This window comes from Mesocricetus auratus, unplaced genomic scaffold (genome assembly GCF_017639785.1).
Source record: "Mesocricetus auratus isolate SY011 unplaced genomic scaffold, BCM_Maur_2.0 Super-Scaffold_100676, whole genome shotgun sequence".
In the NCBI taxonomy this organism is placed as follows: domain Eukaryota; kingdom Metazoa; phylum Chordata; class Mammalia; order Rodentia; family Cricetidae; genus Mesocricetus; species Mesocricetus auratus.
Window position 1 is genome coordinate 102,305,200 of NW_024429266.1, and position 15,188 is coordinate 102,320,387.

Consider the following 15,188-nt stretch of genomic DNA (forward strand, 5'->3'; position numbering starts at 1 on the left):
GTCAGGCGAGGAGGGCGGCCTCCTGGTGGGGGAGCCATAAAAAGCCCAGGCGCCGGCCGGCAGGACACAGGAGAAGCTTTGCTCACCTGCGGCCCGCTGCACCCCTCAGGGCGAGCCCCTCACTGTGGATCTTCCCAGGACCCTGCGGCACCTGGACAGGTGAGGGGCAGCTGTGGGTGGCCACCCCGAGGACCTCGGTCTTCGCATCTGCCACGCCCAAGTCCTTGGGCTTCGAGGTTGGGGATAGAGAGGTAGGTCCCCCGTATACACCCCACAAACTCTGTGCTAGGTTCTGAGAGTAGCGGGGACCCCATTTCTCTCTGTAGTCTTGGAGAAAGTTTCTCCTTTGGCCTCAGTTTCCCTATTTGTAGAAGAGCTGGCTGGGAGCCCTGTGTCCCAGCACACTGGCTATTCCTGGCTTCAGTGAAAAGTCTATTTTACCCGAGCTGGCCTCGGACTCACAGCAATCCTCCTGCCTCAGTTTCCTGAGGACCGAGATGTCAATCTGGGGCCCCTTTGAGACTCAGTTTCCCTGCGGAAGGTGGTTTGTACAGTCAGCACCTAGGATGTGGGGAGAGAGTTACTAGTTCACATGCCTCCTGACCTGAGGGATTGGATGTACCCCCACTTCTGTGTCAGCTTCTGCTTTACAGGGATGAGGGGGCCTGGGAGGACCTGGTGTGCCCACACCCTCTCCACAGTGGTGGATGACTCTGCTAGCACACCTGTCAGATCCCTTTGGAATCAGAGCTGGAGGACCACTGCCTGCAGCGAAGGGAGGGAGGGAGGGAGGGAGGGAGGGAGGGAGGGAGGGAGGGAGGGAGGGAGGGAGCAGAGAGTCAGAGGGGCCCCACAAGCCAGTCCTAGGGGAAGGTCGGGATCCCGACACTGTGTCTTCAGGTCCCACAGACTCCCAGAGCCACTTGGACCGGGGTGATGGCAGGTGCCTTGGCCATCGCCGATTATTCTTTGCACTGGGTTATAAGCCTCACCTGTCTGGCCAATGCTCCTGGGGATTTTATTTGTTTATTTTTGAGTTTGGGAGACAGGTCTCACTCTGTAGCCAAGGCAGTCTTCAAACTAATAGCAATCCCACAGCCTCAGCGTACTGGGTGCTCGGTGACAGTCCTGTTTCTCTGTGTGTGGTTTCCCTGGGTACTTCAGAAGGCTTCCTATTTCCTGAGAAATGAGTGAATGTGACCTGGAGAATTCCCACTTCCTGGATGAGAAGACAAGGCTCACAGGGTCAGGCAGGGTTCAACCCAAAGCCCCACTGTCCCTCCCAGAGGACAGCGACCCCAGACCTTCACCCTGAGTTTCATAATTCCAGCCACGGCACACGTGAGGCTGGAAACATCCAGATATGTCCCTTGGCCTGGTGTCTGTTGGAAGAGACAGGCGTTCAGAGGGTTCCATAAGCGCCAGGCTTGGGATTCAGTCTCCTCATTCCATTGGAGCTACAGGCGTGTGACCCTGGGCTGAGGTAGCCTCCCATCAGCAGGACCGGGAAAGGTGGGGAAGCCAGGCAGAGGCAGTTCCGGCTCTGTGGTGCCAAGGCCAGCAGCGGGCACGCTGCCCGCCCTCGTCTGTCTGAGTATCGTTTTTCGGTCTTCTCTGGACTTTGTTTCCCGTGTCTGGGTGGGGACGGGGAGGAGGGGTGCACCTGGTCCCGGGTGGGGCCTCCGTCCCCTTGGCAACATGTGGCCAGGGCGGAGCCCTGGGGGCCTACCTGCCGAGCGAGGACAGAGCCTGAGATTGGGAGGCGGCCTGGGCACCTGGAGCTGGCAGGTGAGGCTGGGGAAGCAGGGAGGTCAGAATGGGGGAAGGTGGGGGACTGTTTGCTGGGTGCCTACTAGCAGAGCTGGCTCACCTACAGGGAGCCCCCTCCCCAAGGCTATACCTCACCACCCTTGGCCCTGCCTGGGGCCCCACCACCCCACAATGTCCTGCTGGATCTGAGAACATCCTCTGTCACCCTCTAACCCAAAATAACTCCTGGGCCTATGTGGGTAAGACCTCCATCTGCACCCCAAACCCCAGATCACTGAGAAAGAAGCTGGAACCATAGGCACCCTCACAGCCGGAGGTCTGTGAGGCCCCATGGACTCAGGCCAATTTGAAGAAAATACAGGAGCTGCGGTCTGGCTGTTCAGGCTCAGGCAGGTCCAGGGTCTTGGGGTCAAGGGTCAGCCTTGGACAGGTTTCCCCAGGGCCAGCTCTCCAGGTGACAAGGAGGAGGACAGAGGACTCCTGAGGACACCACCCTATTAAATGACCCACTGCCCCCATCAGGAGCCTTTGCCCTGTAGGTACGAGGCCGAGCGAGCAGGTGAGCCTGCAGGACCATAAACCCAGTTTCTATAGGGAGCCACGGTTCCTGGGTGCGGCTGGGTGGAGCAGGCTTCCGGGAGGAGGAGGCCACAGTGGAAAGAACGGGCTTTGTCAGCTGTCCAGCTTCACCTCTCTGTTCCCTTCAGGGCAGGGACAAAATCGGCCCTCTTGTCCTTGAATAGGACATTGATGTGTGAGGTAATTGGTGGACAAGATGGGCAACAGACCCCTGTGGGGAGCTGAAGGGCTTGAAGGGGCAGACTCCGAGACCCCTGCTGGATTTGGCATTTCATTGATCAGATCTATAGCCACTATGAAGCATCTATTGAGTGCTTACTGTATACCAGGCACAGAGAGCCAAATAGGGTGTTGTTGCTGATATTATTTTTTTGTTTTGTTTTTGAGACAGGGTCTCTCTCTGTGACCCCAGCTGGCCTAGAACTCACAGAGATCCTCCTGCCTATGTATCCCAAGTGCTGGGGTCACGACGCCCAGCGGAACTCAAGTTTTATAGACCCTTGAGAAGGCTGCCCCTGAATCCCAACCCGGAGCTCCACCCTCTGGCCTGAATCACTGGGGAGGAATGGGGCCCCCACCCTAGGGCGTGTGACACCCTTTCTCTAGGGGTCGTGTCTGACCGCCCGTGACAAGGGCCGTAAAACTCTGTGCCCCCGTCCATCAGCACGTAAACATGAGTGGCAGCAGCCCTGGGCTAGAAGGTGGGAGACAGCACCCATGTACCGCAGAGGCCACCGGGCCAGTCTTTATTAAGCGCTTGCTGTATGCATTAGGAATATCCGCCCACACAGAATGGAATCATCCCATTCTCTGAGGCACTGTGAAGGGGAGGGTGAAGCTTGGGCAGCACAGGAAGTGCCCTCCCCAGGAGGACTGCCCGTAGCGCTGGGGAAGCCTGGCCACTCCAAAATGCAACATAAAAATGGTTCGAGCCGGGTAGTGGTGGCGCATGCCTTCAATCCCAGCACTCGGGAGGCAGAGGCAGGCGGAGCTCTGTGAGTTCGAGGTCAGCCTGGTCTACAGAGCGAGTTCCAGGACAGCCGCCAAAGCGAAACAGAGAAACCCTGTCTCGAAAAACCAAAAAAAAAAAAAAAAAAAAGAATGGCTCGAGACAAGGTTCAGGGGTGGAGCCCCGCCCAGAACCCCCAGCCAGGAGCTGGGGGCGTGGCTCACCTGTGCACACTTGCTAAGCTTGGTGACCTCTGGATGCAGCCAGGTTGTGACCTTGAGGTGGCTCTGCAGACTCCGGGAGACTGAAGAAATAAAAAACGAAAGCGGGTGTGAGTGCCAGCGAAGGAGCTGGGGGAAAGACTGAACCCCAGATACCAGGTCAGGGTGTCATTTGTGGCTCTGAGCCCTACCCAGGCCCAGGGACAAGGTCCAAGGCACTCCCAATTCTTCTTGGTTTTATGGTGCTGTGAAGATGGTACCAGGTGCTCTCGGGGGCAGAGATCCAGGTGTGTAAGCTGGGAAATGAACTTTGCTACATTCTCTGAGCCTCAGTTTCTCCACTTGGCACCATCAGTCTCCAAGAAACAGAGCCCAGTGGCCGTCTGTGAAGGTCAGGTGCAAAGATAGCAGATAAGTTTTCACCTGGGAATTAGTTCGAGGGATGAGGGTTGCTCCCAGGGGCAGGGAGACATCCACGGTGGGAGACCCGCAGAGTCTCAGGTGTGAGGCTGGCTTTGATTCGGTTTGCTGAAGACAGGGTAGGGACAGGCAGGATGGAGCCATCACTCGGCCTGCAGGCTTTTTAGATGAGTGGGCGGGTGTGCCCACAGGAGTCAGCCCGGAGCTGGGTGTGATGGCTCATGTCCGTCATCCCTACAGTCAGGTGGCTGAGGCAGGAGGATGATTGTTAAAAGTTCTGGCACAGCCTGGGCTTCAGAGTGAGAGCGTGTCTCGGGAAGAAAGAGGATGCAGATATTAGAAGGAAAATGTGTTTGTTGTATGAGGCAGAGGCACTCAAGGGTTTTGGTTCAATTTGATCAAGGAGCTCAGACGTTTTGGAGCGATGCCATGTTGAGGTTGAGATAGTTTTCAAGAAACATTGCCTGTCAAGGGTCTCCTGCAGCCCCCTGAAGCTATCCCTGTCCATAGGTGGTCTGACTTGGTGTCCTTCTCCTCCCTAAGTGAGCCTGGAGATCTCCAACCCCCGGGAGAAAGGTCACACTCAGACCCCTTGAGATGGATCGAGTGACCAGATACCCCATCTTCAGCAACCACCAGGCAGCACGTGTCACCAGTTTGGTGCTGGATGACAACTCCAGCTACACCGTCAAGCTGGTGGGTGTCGGGCCTGAGGCCGGTTGGAGCCAGGATCATCAGCAGGCCTGGTCCACTGAGTACCAAACCAGGCCAGATGTGAAGAGAACAAGTGTACCCTCCAGCAGACGAGTCTTTCTCAGCCAGCCAAGGTCACTGTACTCGGAGGATGAGGATGAGGAAATGAAGGCATACCACCTGGGGACCAGCGACGCCCTCTACGGTCAATCCAGGGACCCGGAGGCCGAGCGCTGGGCCGTCATCCACAGCCAGGCGGTCAGGAAGGGAGGCACCGTGGCCACACTCCAGGGAGAGCCCAGACCCGCCGGCCAGCCTCGGCCCGCGTCCACTGAGGACATCTTGGTGGACACAGAGCAAATTGATTTCCTGGCCGCTCGACAGCAATTCCTGAGTTTGGAGAAGTCGAACTCGAACCCGATTACTTGGAGCCCCACAGGCAGGGAGACCTTTGCCTACACCTCACCAGGGGTCAGCCAGGTCCCCAAGGCCTCTACCAAGCCCCACCTCGCTAACGGCTATGCCATCCCTGTCACATCACCGGTGAAGGAGGTGACTTTGGAGAAGACTGCCCATGTTTTCCCAGCCGGGTCCATTCGTGCAGCCAACGACCCTGGCCACGGGACCCGAGCAGAGTCCCCTGAGACCCCCAAAGAGACGCCCATCGAGAGAGAGATCAGACTGGCCCAGGAGCGTGAGGCAGAGCTGCGGGAGCAGAGGGGGCTTGGGCGGGCTGCGGGGCATCAGGAGCTGGTTCAGATTCCCAGCAGGCCGCTGCTCAACAAGGTGAGCCTGTCGGAGCCGCCCGCGGCGCGCAGAGACCGGGGCCGCCCGTCACTGTACGTGCAGAGGGACATGGTGCAGGAGACACAGCGTGAGGAAGACCACCGCCGGGAGGGTCTGCAGGTGGGCAGGGCGTCCACACCCGACTGGACCTCCCAGGACCCGCAGCCTGGGCTCCAGAGAAGCCTGAGCTCCGACTCCATCCTCAGCCCAGACGCCCGAGCCGCAGACCCGGCTCCAGAGGCAAGAAAGGTCAACCGGATCCCACTGGATGCCTACCAGCCGTATCTGGGCCCCGGGACCCCCAAACTGGAATTCTCGGCCTTTGGAGTATACAGCAAGCCAAATGGTGTCTCCACACAGGACACCAAAGCCATGGTGTTCCAGAAGGCCTCAGGATCTCCAAGGCATGTCTCAGAGTACTCTGGAAGTTCTCAGAGCTCAAAACAAGTGCGCTCGAAGCCCCCTGAGAAGCCGCAGGCGGCCAATGTGGGTATCGTGAAATTAGAGAATTTCCGCCTGCGTCCACTGCGATTCAGCGTCCCAGATGTCCCCCAGCAGGCTGAGACCTCGCATACCTGGGGTTGGGAGGTGGCCGGGGGCCCAGTGTTGAAGCTACATAAGTCACAGTCTTCTGACCTGCTGGAGAGGGAGATGGAGAGCGTCCTGCGGAGGGAAAGAGAGGTGGCTGAAGAGCGGAGGAATGCCTTCTTCCCGGAGGTGTTCTCCCCGGTGCTGGACCAGGAAGAGCCAGACTCCCGGAGCTCCTCCCAGGCATCTGGTGAGCAAGGATTTAGAGGATGGCGATTCTGTCCTAAGGTCTCAGGGTCGGAGGCAGAGTTTAAAACACGCCCATTCCTCCCAGAAAGTAGTTTCTGGAGAGAAAATGCCAACTTTGCTTTAGAGTTTTTGAATGCTGTTGTTGGGTGCATAGGGTTTTGCTTTATGGTTTTGAATCCTCTGTTATTGGCCCCATATAAGTTTCCAACTATTTATCTCCTTGATTGATTGCTCCTCTTTGGTTATTATTTTTTTAGGGGGGGTTGGATTTTTGAGACAGGGTTTCTCTGTATTGTTTTTTTTTTTGGTTTTTCGAGACAGGGTTTCTCTGTATTGTTTTTTTGGAGACTGTCCTGGAACTCGCTTTGTTCTCTGTATTGTTTTGGAGGCTGTCCTGGAACTCACTCTGTAGACCAGGCCGGCCTCGAACTCACAGAGATCCGCCTGCCTCTGCCTCCCGAGTGCTGGGATTAAAGGCGTGCTCTACCAACGCCTGGCTCCTAGTGTCTCTTTCAGCCAATGTGTCACGATGAGTTGTCTATCTGTCTGTCTGTTCGTCTGCCCCATAAGCCCTCCAGATTCTTGCCTAGAGACCCCGGGTCTCCTGAGTGTTGATAAACAGACCACCCTTTCTGCCCCCACCACAGGTGTCACCGGCAGCTACTCAGTGTCGGAATCACCATTATTCACTCCCCTCCAGCTGCACTCGGGGCTGGTGTGGAAGGTGCAGACCCCTAGCAGCCCTGTGTCCGGGCAGAAGACCAAAAGGGAGATGCGGGTGAGTGGGGACTACAGAGGTGTAACTGCCCACTACCCTGGGCTCAGGCAATGTCAGTAGACCGGGTGTCTCTTCTAGTCCCTGGTTTCTAGTCTGAGAGGACACACAAGCAGAGAACATTGTCCTTATGGTGGGCTCGCCCTCAGGGTCAAAGGCCAAAGGTTGATGAGGAAGAAAACACACTGACTAGTCATTACCACCATTTTTTAATTTATTTTTTGAGACAGAATCTCACTCTGTATAACAGGCTGGGCTTGAATCCCTTCTGCCTCTGCCTCCCAAGTGCTGGGATTAAGACCGTGTGCTGCTATGTACAACACCATTGTTTTTTTTTCTTGTCTTTATTTTTTATTTCCGAGACAGGGTTTCTCTGTATTGTTTTAGAGGGTGTCCTGGAACTCGCTCTGTAGCCCAGGCTGTCCTCGAACTCACAGAGCTCCGCCTGCCTCTGCCTCCCGAGTGCTGGGATTAAAGGCGTGCTCCACCAACGCCCGGCTGGTACCATTATTTTCATAAGTCGTGTGTGTGTGTGTGTGTGTGTGTGTGTGTGTGTGTGTGTGTGTGTGTGTGTGAACCCAAGTGCCACTGTGCATGTGTAAAGATCATATGACAACTTCCGGTTTGGTTTCTCACCTTCCTTCTTTGAGACCGGGTCTCCTCAATGCCATGTGACCAGGCTCACCCGCCCAGCTCTTTCAGGGACTCTCCTGTCCCTGCCTCTCACCCCCCACCGAACAGTGGGATCACAGACACCATCACCTTCAGCCTCACATGGCTTCTGAGGGTTTGAACTCGGGTCCTCACACTTTCAAGGCAGGTGTCTCACCCCCTGAGCCATCTCCCTGGCTCCCACAATCACGGGATGTACCACCCCCTGCTGGCAGGCTGCACAGCATCTGTGGGGTCACCAAGCTCACAAAACCAGCCGGATTTCAAGTGTAGTTACTCTCGGCCACGCTGGGAGGGACCAAGGGACACCACAGAGAACAGCAGACATCGGAGCCTACCCACCGGGTCTCACAGCCTGACTGCCATGGTGTGTGACCCAGATGGCCCCGTGACCCAGATGCAGGCATGTGGTGGCCCCACTGTCACCCACAGCCTCCTCTGGAAAATCAACATGATGATAACCATGAGCGTTCCCCCGTAGACTGCTGTTCGCGGGCTGGGGCAGGCCACGGGCAGGGGCGTGGTGCCTGCCGGAAGTCCTCACTGATACTCTGATGCAGGGTCTCTCCTGCAGGTCCAGCCGGCCTCTTCCTGGGGGCTGACCGGGATGGTGCGTGTGGATGACTCAGAACCTCCCCCATTAGTTACCGGGGAGAAAAAACACACACTGAGTAAGGAGTCTGTAGAAGCAGGATCTCATTTATTCCAACACGCAGGAACTTATATAGGGGATGGGAATCTTAGGATAGGGTAAGGTGACGTGAGGAGTTAACGGCCAATAGTATTCCACCAAGCAGGCAGGTAGCTAGGCAGGGGGCAATCTTACATCAGATCTGGCTGAGTCACCCCCACGTGGAGGTTACAGGTCAGAGACAGGTCACCAAACTCTAGCCAGGCTCAGGAGTTGACACTGGACCTCGCATCTGAGCCTTTCTTAGGACCACGCTCTGAGACTGTGTAGGACTCTGTTGGCCAGAGGCGGCCGTGAGTGGGACGGTGTGGCAGAACGGCATGGCACATGGGGGAGCACCGGCAGCTGGGCGTGTCTCCCCAGCTGGCCCTAAGCGATTCGGCCTTGTGAGAACTTTGAGGTGGGCACAGGGCTGGGCAGAGAGGATGAACACTGATTCTTGTTCTTGTCATGCAGTATGCCGGTATCAACCCCTCAGACCGTGTCAACTCAGAGGTGAGTGAGGTCCCCGACCATAGCGCTGGTCACTGAGAGCCTTTCATCCAGGTGTGAGGCTGCGCTGGCTATCTGATTGCTTGGTAGGAGTCTTCCTGAGGTAGACTGTGTTGTGCTCTGTTTGTGATACCTGTCATGGCGCAGGTTATGGCCAAAAAGTCTGTACGAGGCTTTTTTTTTAACAGAAGACAACAAGTAGAGCACAAAGACGCTTTATTTATTACGGTTGTTGTTATTATTATTATTATTATTATTATTATTATTATTATTATTGACAGTCTCACTGCATAGCCCTGGCTGGCCTGGAGCTGGCTATGTAAACTAAGACGGCCTTGAACTCACAGCCCTGCCTCAGTCTCCCGAGTGCTGAGATTATAGATGTGACCCTTCTGGGCTGAGGCTGGGCGTGACTTCCTTGCCGTGGAGCTCAGGAGACGTTAGCGGGCTCCTGGGACCCACTGTTAAAGGAGAGAGTGGGAAACCTCTGTGCCAGCCTCCTGCACATGGGCAGTGGGGAGGCAGCTGGGAATGGTCCGTGTCTCCCCGGGGACTCCACGCTTCTCCTGCGCAGGTCCTGGGAGCCACGCGAGTAACACGACACAAGAATGCCTTGGCAGAACGCTGGGAAGCCGGCATCTACGCCAGTGAGGACGAAGACTGAGACTAGAAATGAGGAGCCATTCCCTCCGTCCAACCCCAGCCCCATGGAAGCTGCCAGACCTGCCCAAGCCTCTGCAGTCAGTGGTAAACAAGTCCCTGTGTAAGCAAATGGCTGGAGAGTCGCCCAGGCTGATGTCTGTAGCCTGGAAATTGGTTCTGTTTCCCTGGGGTTGGAGTATTTCCTGCTTAGGGGTGGTTCTCAGCTGGCGCTAAAATGATAATTCTCCCAGGCCTCTGTGTACCTAAGACTTTGCCAAGTGCTCTGGGGTCCAAGGCAGAAACCAGACCGCCCACCTCGGAATGTACCGTCCTGGGGGCAGCGGGTCCAGGGCTCTGCCTTACAGCCGGTTTTGACCCCTGTGCAAGGGGCGCCAAAGAGTGCAGAGTCGGGACCTGTCACTCGACAGAAAGAAGGCTCCATTTAGGGACCCGCCCCTCCGGTCTTGCCAATCCCAGACTTATCCGTGTTGCTATGAAATAAACGTGTCCTGAGCTGCCTGCATGGGGTTTAGAGTGCACCACACACAGCCCCTGTCCGCCACCCCCACATTCGTCTCGGTGACTTCAGCCCTGTCCCCCCAGGACATGGATTCCAGTTGGACCAAGGTCCTGGGAGTTTGTGTGTGGAAAGCTGGGCACATAGGACGGGGAGGCTGCCATAGTGAAGGTGACGGACACACGTTCTTAGACAGAGAAGGGAGGGCTTGAGTAAGGTTAGGGTGGACATCTGCAGAAGGTGGGTGCTCTATTAGTCAGGGTTCTCTAGCGTAACATACCTTATAGAGTGAAAACACATACATGCATGCACACATATAAAGAGAATTTCTTAGAATGACTTACAGGTTGTGGTCCAACTAATCCAACACCGTAGTCTGAGAATCCAGCACTTGCTCATTCCACCAGGCTGTCTGCCCTCCATTTCTTGAAATTTTTTTTTTTGCTTGTTTGTTTCGTTTTGTTTTTCCAGTTCCTGTCCTGGAACTCACTCTGTAGACCATGCTAGCTTTGAACACGCAGACCTCCACCTGCTTCTGCCTCCTGAGTCCTAGGATCAAAGGTGTCTGCCCCACAGCTCACCTCCATTTCTGGACTGTAGTTCATTCCAGATGTAGTCCAGCTGACCACCAAGAGCAGCCACGACAGGGCCTTGGCCAAGGACTCTCTGCAGTGGACAACCTGTGTAACTAACTGTCCCAGGTGGCCCCGAGGAGCCGTGGATGAACAGGGAGGGTGGTGTTTCGCAAGGCCCTCTGGGAACAACTGGAGACAGTCAAATCTGTCGGTCGCTCCCGGCAGCTGTCGATGGCAGATATCTGGAGGTCTGTATCTCTAAGGTCCCCACGTGAGGTGCATGGAAGATGTGGGCTGGAAACAGCTAGACCTGAGGCTGGACCATCCCAAGAGGGCTGGGACTGGAATGGGTGACAGACTACAACGTCTGGATGGAGGCAGCCTGGGAGAGCAGGTCAGCCTCTTCCCACAGGATCCATGTGGGAGGTCAGATACCCCTTGGCTTGTGGCCTCTTCCCCCTCCAGACTCGGCAGCATGGTGTCTCCCTATCTCTTTGCCTCTGACCCCCCCCCTTGGGATCCTGTGTTGACGCTGAACTGAGAATGATCCAAGATGTTCCCATGACCAGGGTCTTCAATATGAGCCATCTGCAGGGTCCCTTTTTTTTTTTTTTTTTTTTTTTTGGTTTTTCAAGACATGGTTTCTCTGTGTCGCTTTGGAGGCTGTCCTGGAACCTAGGCTCTCTGTAGACCAGGCTGGCCTTGAACTCACAGAGATCCGCCTGCCTCTGCCTCCCGAGTGCTGGGATTAAAGGCGTGCGCCACCAACGCCCAGCTTGCAGGGTCCCTTCTACCACAGAAGGTGACAGGGCCCCAGCACCCAGAGCTTCTGTGGTGGGAGTCTCTGGAACCTTCAGTAGGATGTCAGGACACCCCTCTTTTTCATCGATCAACAATCACCTTCACTTAGACTCTCTGTGATGGACTGGGGAGGTGGTTCAGTGAGCAAAGGGCTTGACACACAAGTGTGGGTACCATGGGTGCTCAGACCTGTGTAAATGCCAGGTGGGCGTGGCCTCTCACCTGTCATCCCCACACAGAGGAGCCAAGCCAGCTGCCCAAGTCAGATCCGTGAACACTGGGTTCACAAGGGACCTTGTGTCAGTATGCAAGGTGGAGAGCCATTGAGGAAAACAATCTGGTTTCTACCTCCAGCCTCACACACCTGCGCACACACATGCACCCACACACGAGAAACGTGCATGCACACCTGCACACACATGCACCCACACACGAGAAACGTGCATGCACACTCATGTGCACACACATGCACCCACCACGAGAAACGTGCATGCACACTCATGTGCACACACATGCACCCACACATGAGAAACGTGCATGCACACTCATGTGCACACACATGCACCCACACACGAGAAACATGCATGCACACTCATGTGCACACACACACGCACCCACACACGAGAAACATGCATGCACACTCATGTGCACACACATGCACCCACACACGAGAAACGTGCATGCACACTCATGTGCACACACATGCACCCACACACGAGAAACGTGCATGCACACTCATGTGCACACATAAAAAGAGAAAAGCCCCTTCCGAATGAGTCGCCCTTGCACATGGCGCTTGGCCAAGGCTGTGGTGTTAGACCCTCGTGTGGCTGCCTCACACAGCCTTCTGCAGATGTTCTCTCTCCGCGTGCTCTCCAGGCCTCAGCACCTCCCAGAAGCCTTAGGGGCACAGAGGCTCCTGAGGGCCACCTCTTGTCTGGAGATGTCCCAGGCCTGGCTCAGGTGACCACAGGGTGCACAGGGCTGGGCCCTGTCCCCCTACAGCCCAGGAGAGATCGTGAGCTCACGCCACATCCCCTGCCTCTCACCTGTCTCTTCTGTGTCCCCACCCTGGGACATCACGTCTCCTCCCATCCCCGCACCTGTGGCTCAGGCCTGACGCTGCCCCTGTCTAGGGTGCCAGGGCCTTCGGGGCAGGGTCTTTATCAGCCTGGGCCTGGCCCGCCGCCCCGTCCCGCTCGTGACAGGAGCCCCCTCCTAGGTTCCAGGCTCCTGCTTCTCTCTGCGGGGCCCCGGGAACCCAGCCACTCTGAGGAGGCCGAGCACAGACAGGCAACTGAGGTCTCAAGGCCCTGGGTCTCCTCAGGTGCAAACTTAGGTCTTTGGGGCTGTCTGAGGCTGGAGTGTTTTCTCACCTCTAACTAAGAGCAAAGCCTGTGTGATATCATGTCATATCTACGAGTTCTGGAACAATCTGTGTTGCTAAACATGGAATAAGGACCGGCGCGATGGACAGAGCACAAGCCACGGAGAGCACGTTAACCAGTTTATTATAGTGAGACCAAAAGGGGGGGCAGACACGACAGAGAGAGAGGACGAGAGAGAGACGACGGCGACAGACCATGAGATGATGAGAGTCAGAGAGCGTGAGCCGGCAGGGCTCAGTCCTTTAAAGGGGTCCTTCGCACCTGCGTGGGTCTCACGGAACTCTGGGCTGGCCAGAGCGCTGCCTGAGTGCATCCTGCCAGGGAACAGGGCAGGCCAGCGCAATGCCTGAACCTTTCCGTCTGTCCGTGTCAAAAGGAAACCCCAATGCGGGAGCGTCACCAGCTAGTCTTATGTACCAGCCAGCTCCCAAATCATGACAGGGAGACTTATTATTAGTTATGAATGCTCAGCCTGGCTTAGGCTCTTTTCTGACTACCTCTTTTAACTTAACCTCTCTCTCCTTCTCTCTCTCTGGATTTCGTGAGACAGGGTTTCTCTGCGGCTTTGGAGGCTGTCCTGGAACTGGCTCTGGAGACCAGGCTGGCCTCGAACTCTCAGTGCTGCCTCCCCAGTGCTGGGATTAAAGGCGTGAACCACAGGCCAGCCTAACCTGTTCCTCTTCACCTACCTTTTGCCCTGGGCCTTTTACCTTTCGTTCTGTAAGTCCGCTCTGTGTCTGACTGGCGCTCTTTCTCTCCTGTTCTCTCCGTTCCTTCCTCCTCTCTCCTGACTCTCCGCCCTCCAGTCCCACCCACCCTCTCCTGTCTCACTATGGTCTGCTCGCTCTTTATTAGACCAATGAGGTCCCCAGGCAGGCAAGGGGGAACAAACACAAAAGTCTTTTCTTAATTAAACCAATGCAGCATGGACAAATGTAGCTTGCCCTACACAGTTAAGGTAATATAACGCGTCAGCTTACGTGAAACCCTCAAGTATGCCCCAGGTGGGCTCGGCAGATCAAAGAGGATGTGTGATTCCCTTAGGGTCACAGAGCCAATCAGCGCCTGGAGCATGAGGCCTGAAGTTGGATGTGGGCACAAATAGCCAAAGGTCTTTTGAAAGAAAAAGACAACTAACCAAAACAACTCAAACTGGCTTTGGCTAACCCAGGGTTTATTGGTTCTTGTAACCAAAAAGTGAAAGTAAACTCAGGCTGAGCTGAATCCACACTCCACTTCCTGTCGCCTATCTGAGAGCTCAGGCCAAGCCGGGCACAAAGTCCCAACCCTGCCACCCACCGACTCCTTTCTCCCAGACTCCGTTTCCTCCTCGATGGGGAGCGGTGACTACGCTCCGCTCCCAGAGTTTGATGCTGGTTTCACCCTGCACCTGCACCGGGCACACAGTGCGGAGCCTCTGGAGTAGGGCCAGTCAAGGACCAAACAGCGTTTGCACACGGCCACTAGAGGGAGGCAAACACCAGCAGCCGCGGCATTCCCGCTGGGCAGGGGACATGTCTGCTGAGATGGGATGGGTTCCCTCTCTGGGGACTGAAAGGCGCCCCCCTCCAAATACCCAGGGAGGCGGAAGCGCCACAGGCAGAGGAGCAGCCCCGGGCGCACTCTCCTGCACAAAGTTTAATGTTGATGTGGGAGGGAGGGCTTGCAGGGTGTACATGAGCAGATTCTTTCGGACCTATTGAGTTTTTTGTTTTTTTGTTGGTTGGTTGGTTTGTTTTTTCGAGACAGGGTTTCTCTGACTTTGGAGCCTGTCCTGGTCCGATGTGGAGGGCAGAGGACGTTTCTGTGGAGTGGGCTTTCTGTTTCCACCCTGGCATAGGTCCTACTGGTGGGACTCAGGTCTCTGGCTTGCACAAGAACCATCGCCTGCTTAGCAGCAGTCATGCCAGCCTGATTTTTGTTATCCTTTTTTTTTTTTTTTTTTTTTTTTTAACGAGACAGGGTTTCTCTGTATTGTTTTGGAGGCTATCGGTCCAGCCCGGCCTCGAACTCACAGAGATCTGCCTGCCTCTGCCTCCCGAGTGCTGGGATTAAAGGCGGGCGCCACCACCGCCCGGCTTTTGTTATCCTTTTTGTTTGTTCGCTTGTTTGGTTGGTTGGTTAGTTTTTCAAGACAAGGTTTCTCTGTAGCTTTGGAGCCTGTCCTGGAATCTGCTATGTATACCAGACTGGTCTCGATCTCACAGAGATCTGCCTGCCTCTGCCTATCCAGTGCTGGGATTTAAGACTTGTGCCACCAGACCCAGCAAATTTTAAGTCAGATACCACAGCATATATCTCTTAAGCCAAAAGTCAAGAGGCTGAGGTCGGAGATTGCAAAGAAATTAAGACTAGCCTCAGCTACCCAGTAAGACTCTGTCTCAAAGCGTAACATACATACATACATACATACATACATACATACATACATACATGGCTG

General features: G+C 55.5%; 1 protein-coding gene across 3 annotated transcripts; it reads left to right on the forward strand.

The window, feature by feature from the left end:
- Nucleotides 1–32: 32 nt before the first annotated feature.
- On the forward strand, nucleotides 33–9,986 carry LOC101840312 (mitotic spindle positioning). Of its 3 annotated transcripts, none has more exons than XM_005083342.4 (5): nucleotides 33–159; nucleotides 4,483–6,196; nucleotides 6,843–6,973; nucleotides 8,790–8,828; nucleotides 9,400–9,986. In XM_005083342.4, the coding sequence occupies exons 2-5, from the start codon at nucleotides 4,537–4,539 to the stop codon at nucleotides 9,487–9,489; spliced, it is 1,920 nt and encodes a 639-aa protein (XP_005083399.1). In that variant the 5' UTR covers nucleotides 33–159; nucleotides 4,483–4,536; the 3' UTR covers nucleotides 9,490–9,986. The 3 variants fall into 3 exon arrangements, with proteins under 3 accessions (XP_005083399.1, XP_021090538.1, XP_040595247.1); XM_021234879.2 differs by having other exon boundaries at nucleotides 67–251; XM_040739313.1 differs by lacking the exon at nucleotides 33–159 and adding an exon at nucleotides 1,693–1,788.
- The last annotated feature ends 5,202 nt before the right edge of the window (nucleotides 9,987–15,188 follow it).

Coding starts and splice junctions, on each gene's coding strand:
- LOC101840312 (XM_005083342.4), top strand. CDS start 4,537: ATGGATCGAGTGACCAGATACCCCATCTTCAGCAACCACCAGGCAGCA. Junction 6,974..8,789: donor AGACCAAAAGGGAGATGCGG/GTGAGTGGGGAC, acceptor CTTGTCATGCAG/TATGCCGGTATCAACCCCTC. Junction 8,829..9,399: donor CAGACCGTGTCAACTCAGAG/GTGAGTGAGGTC, acceptor TCTCCTGCGCAG/GTCCTGGGAGCCACGCGAGT.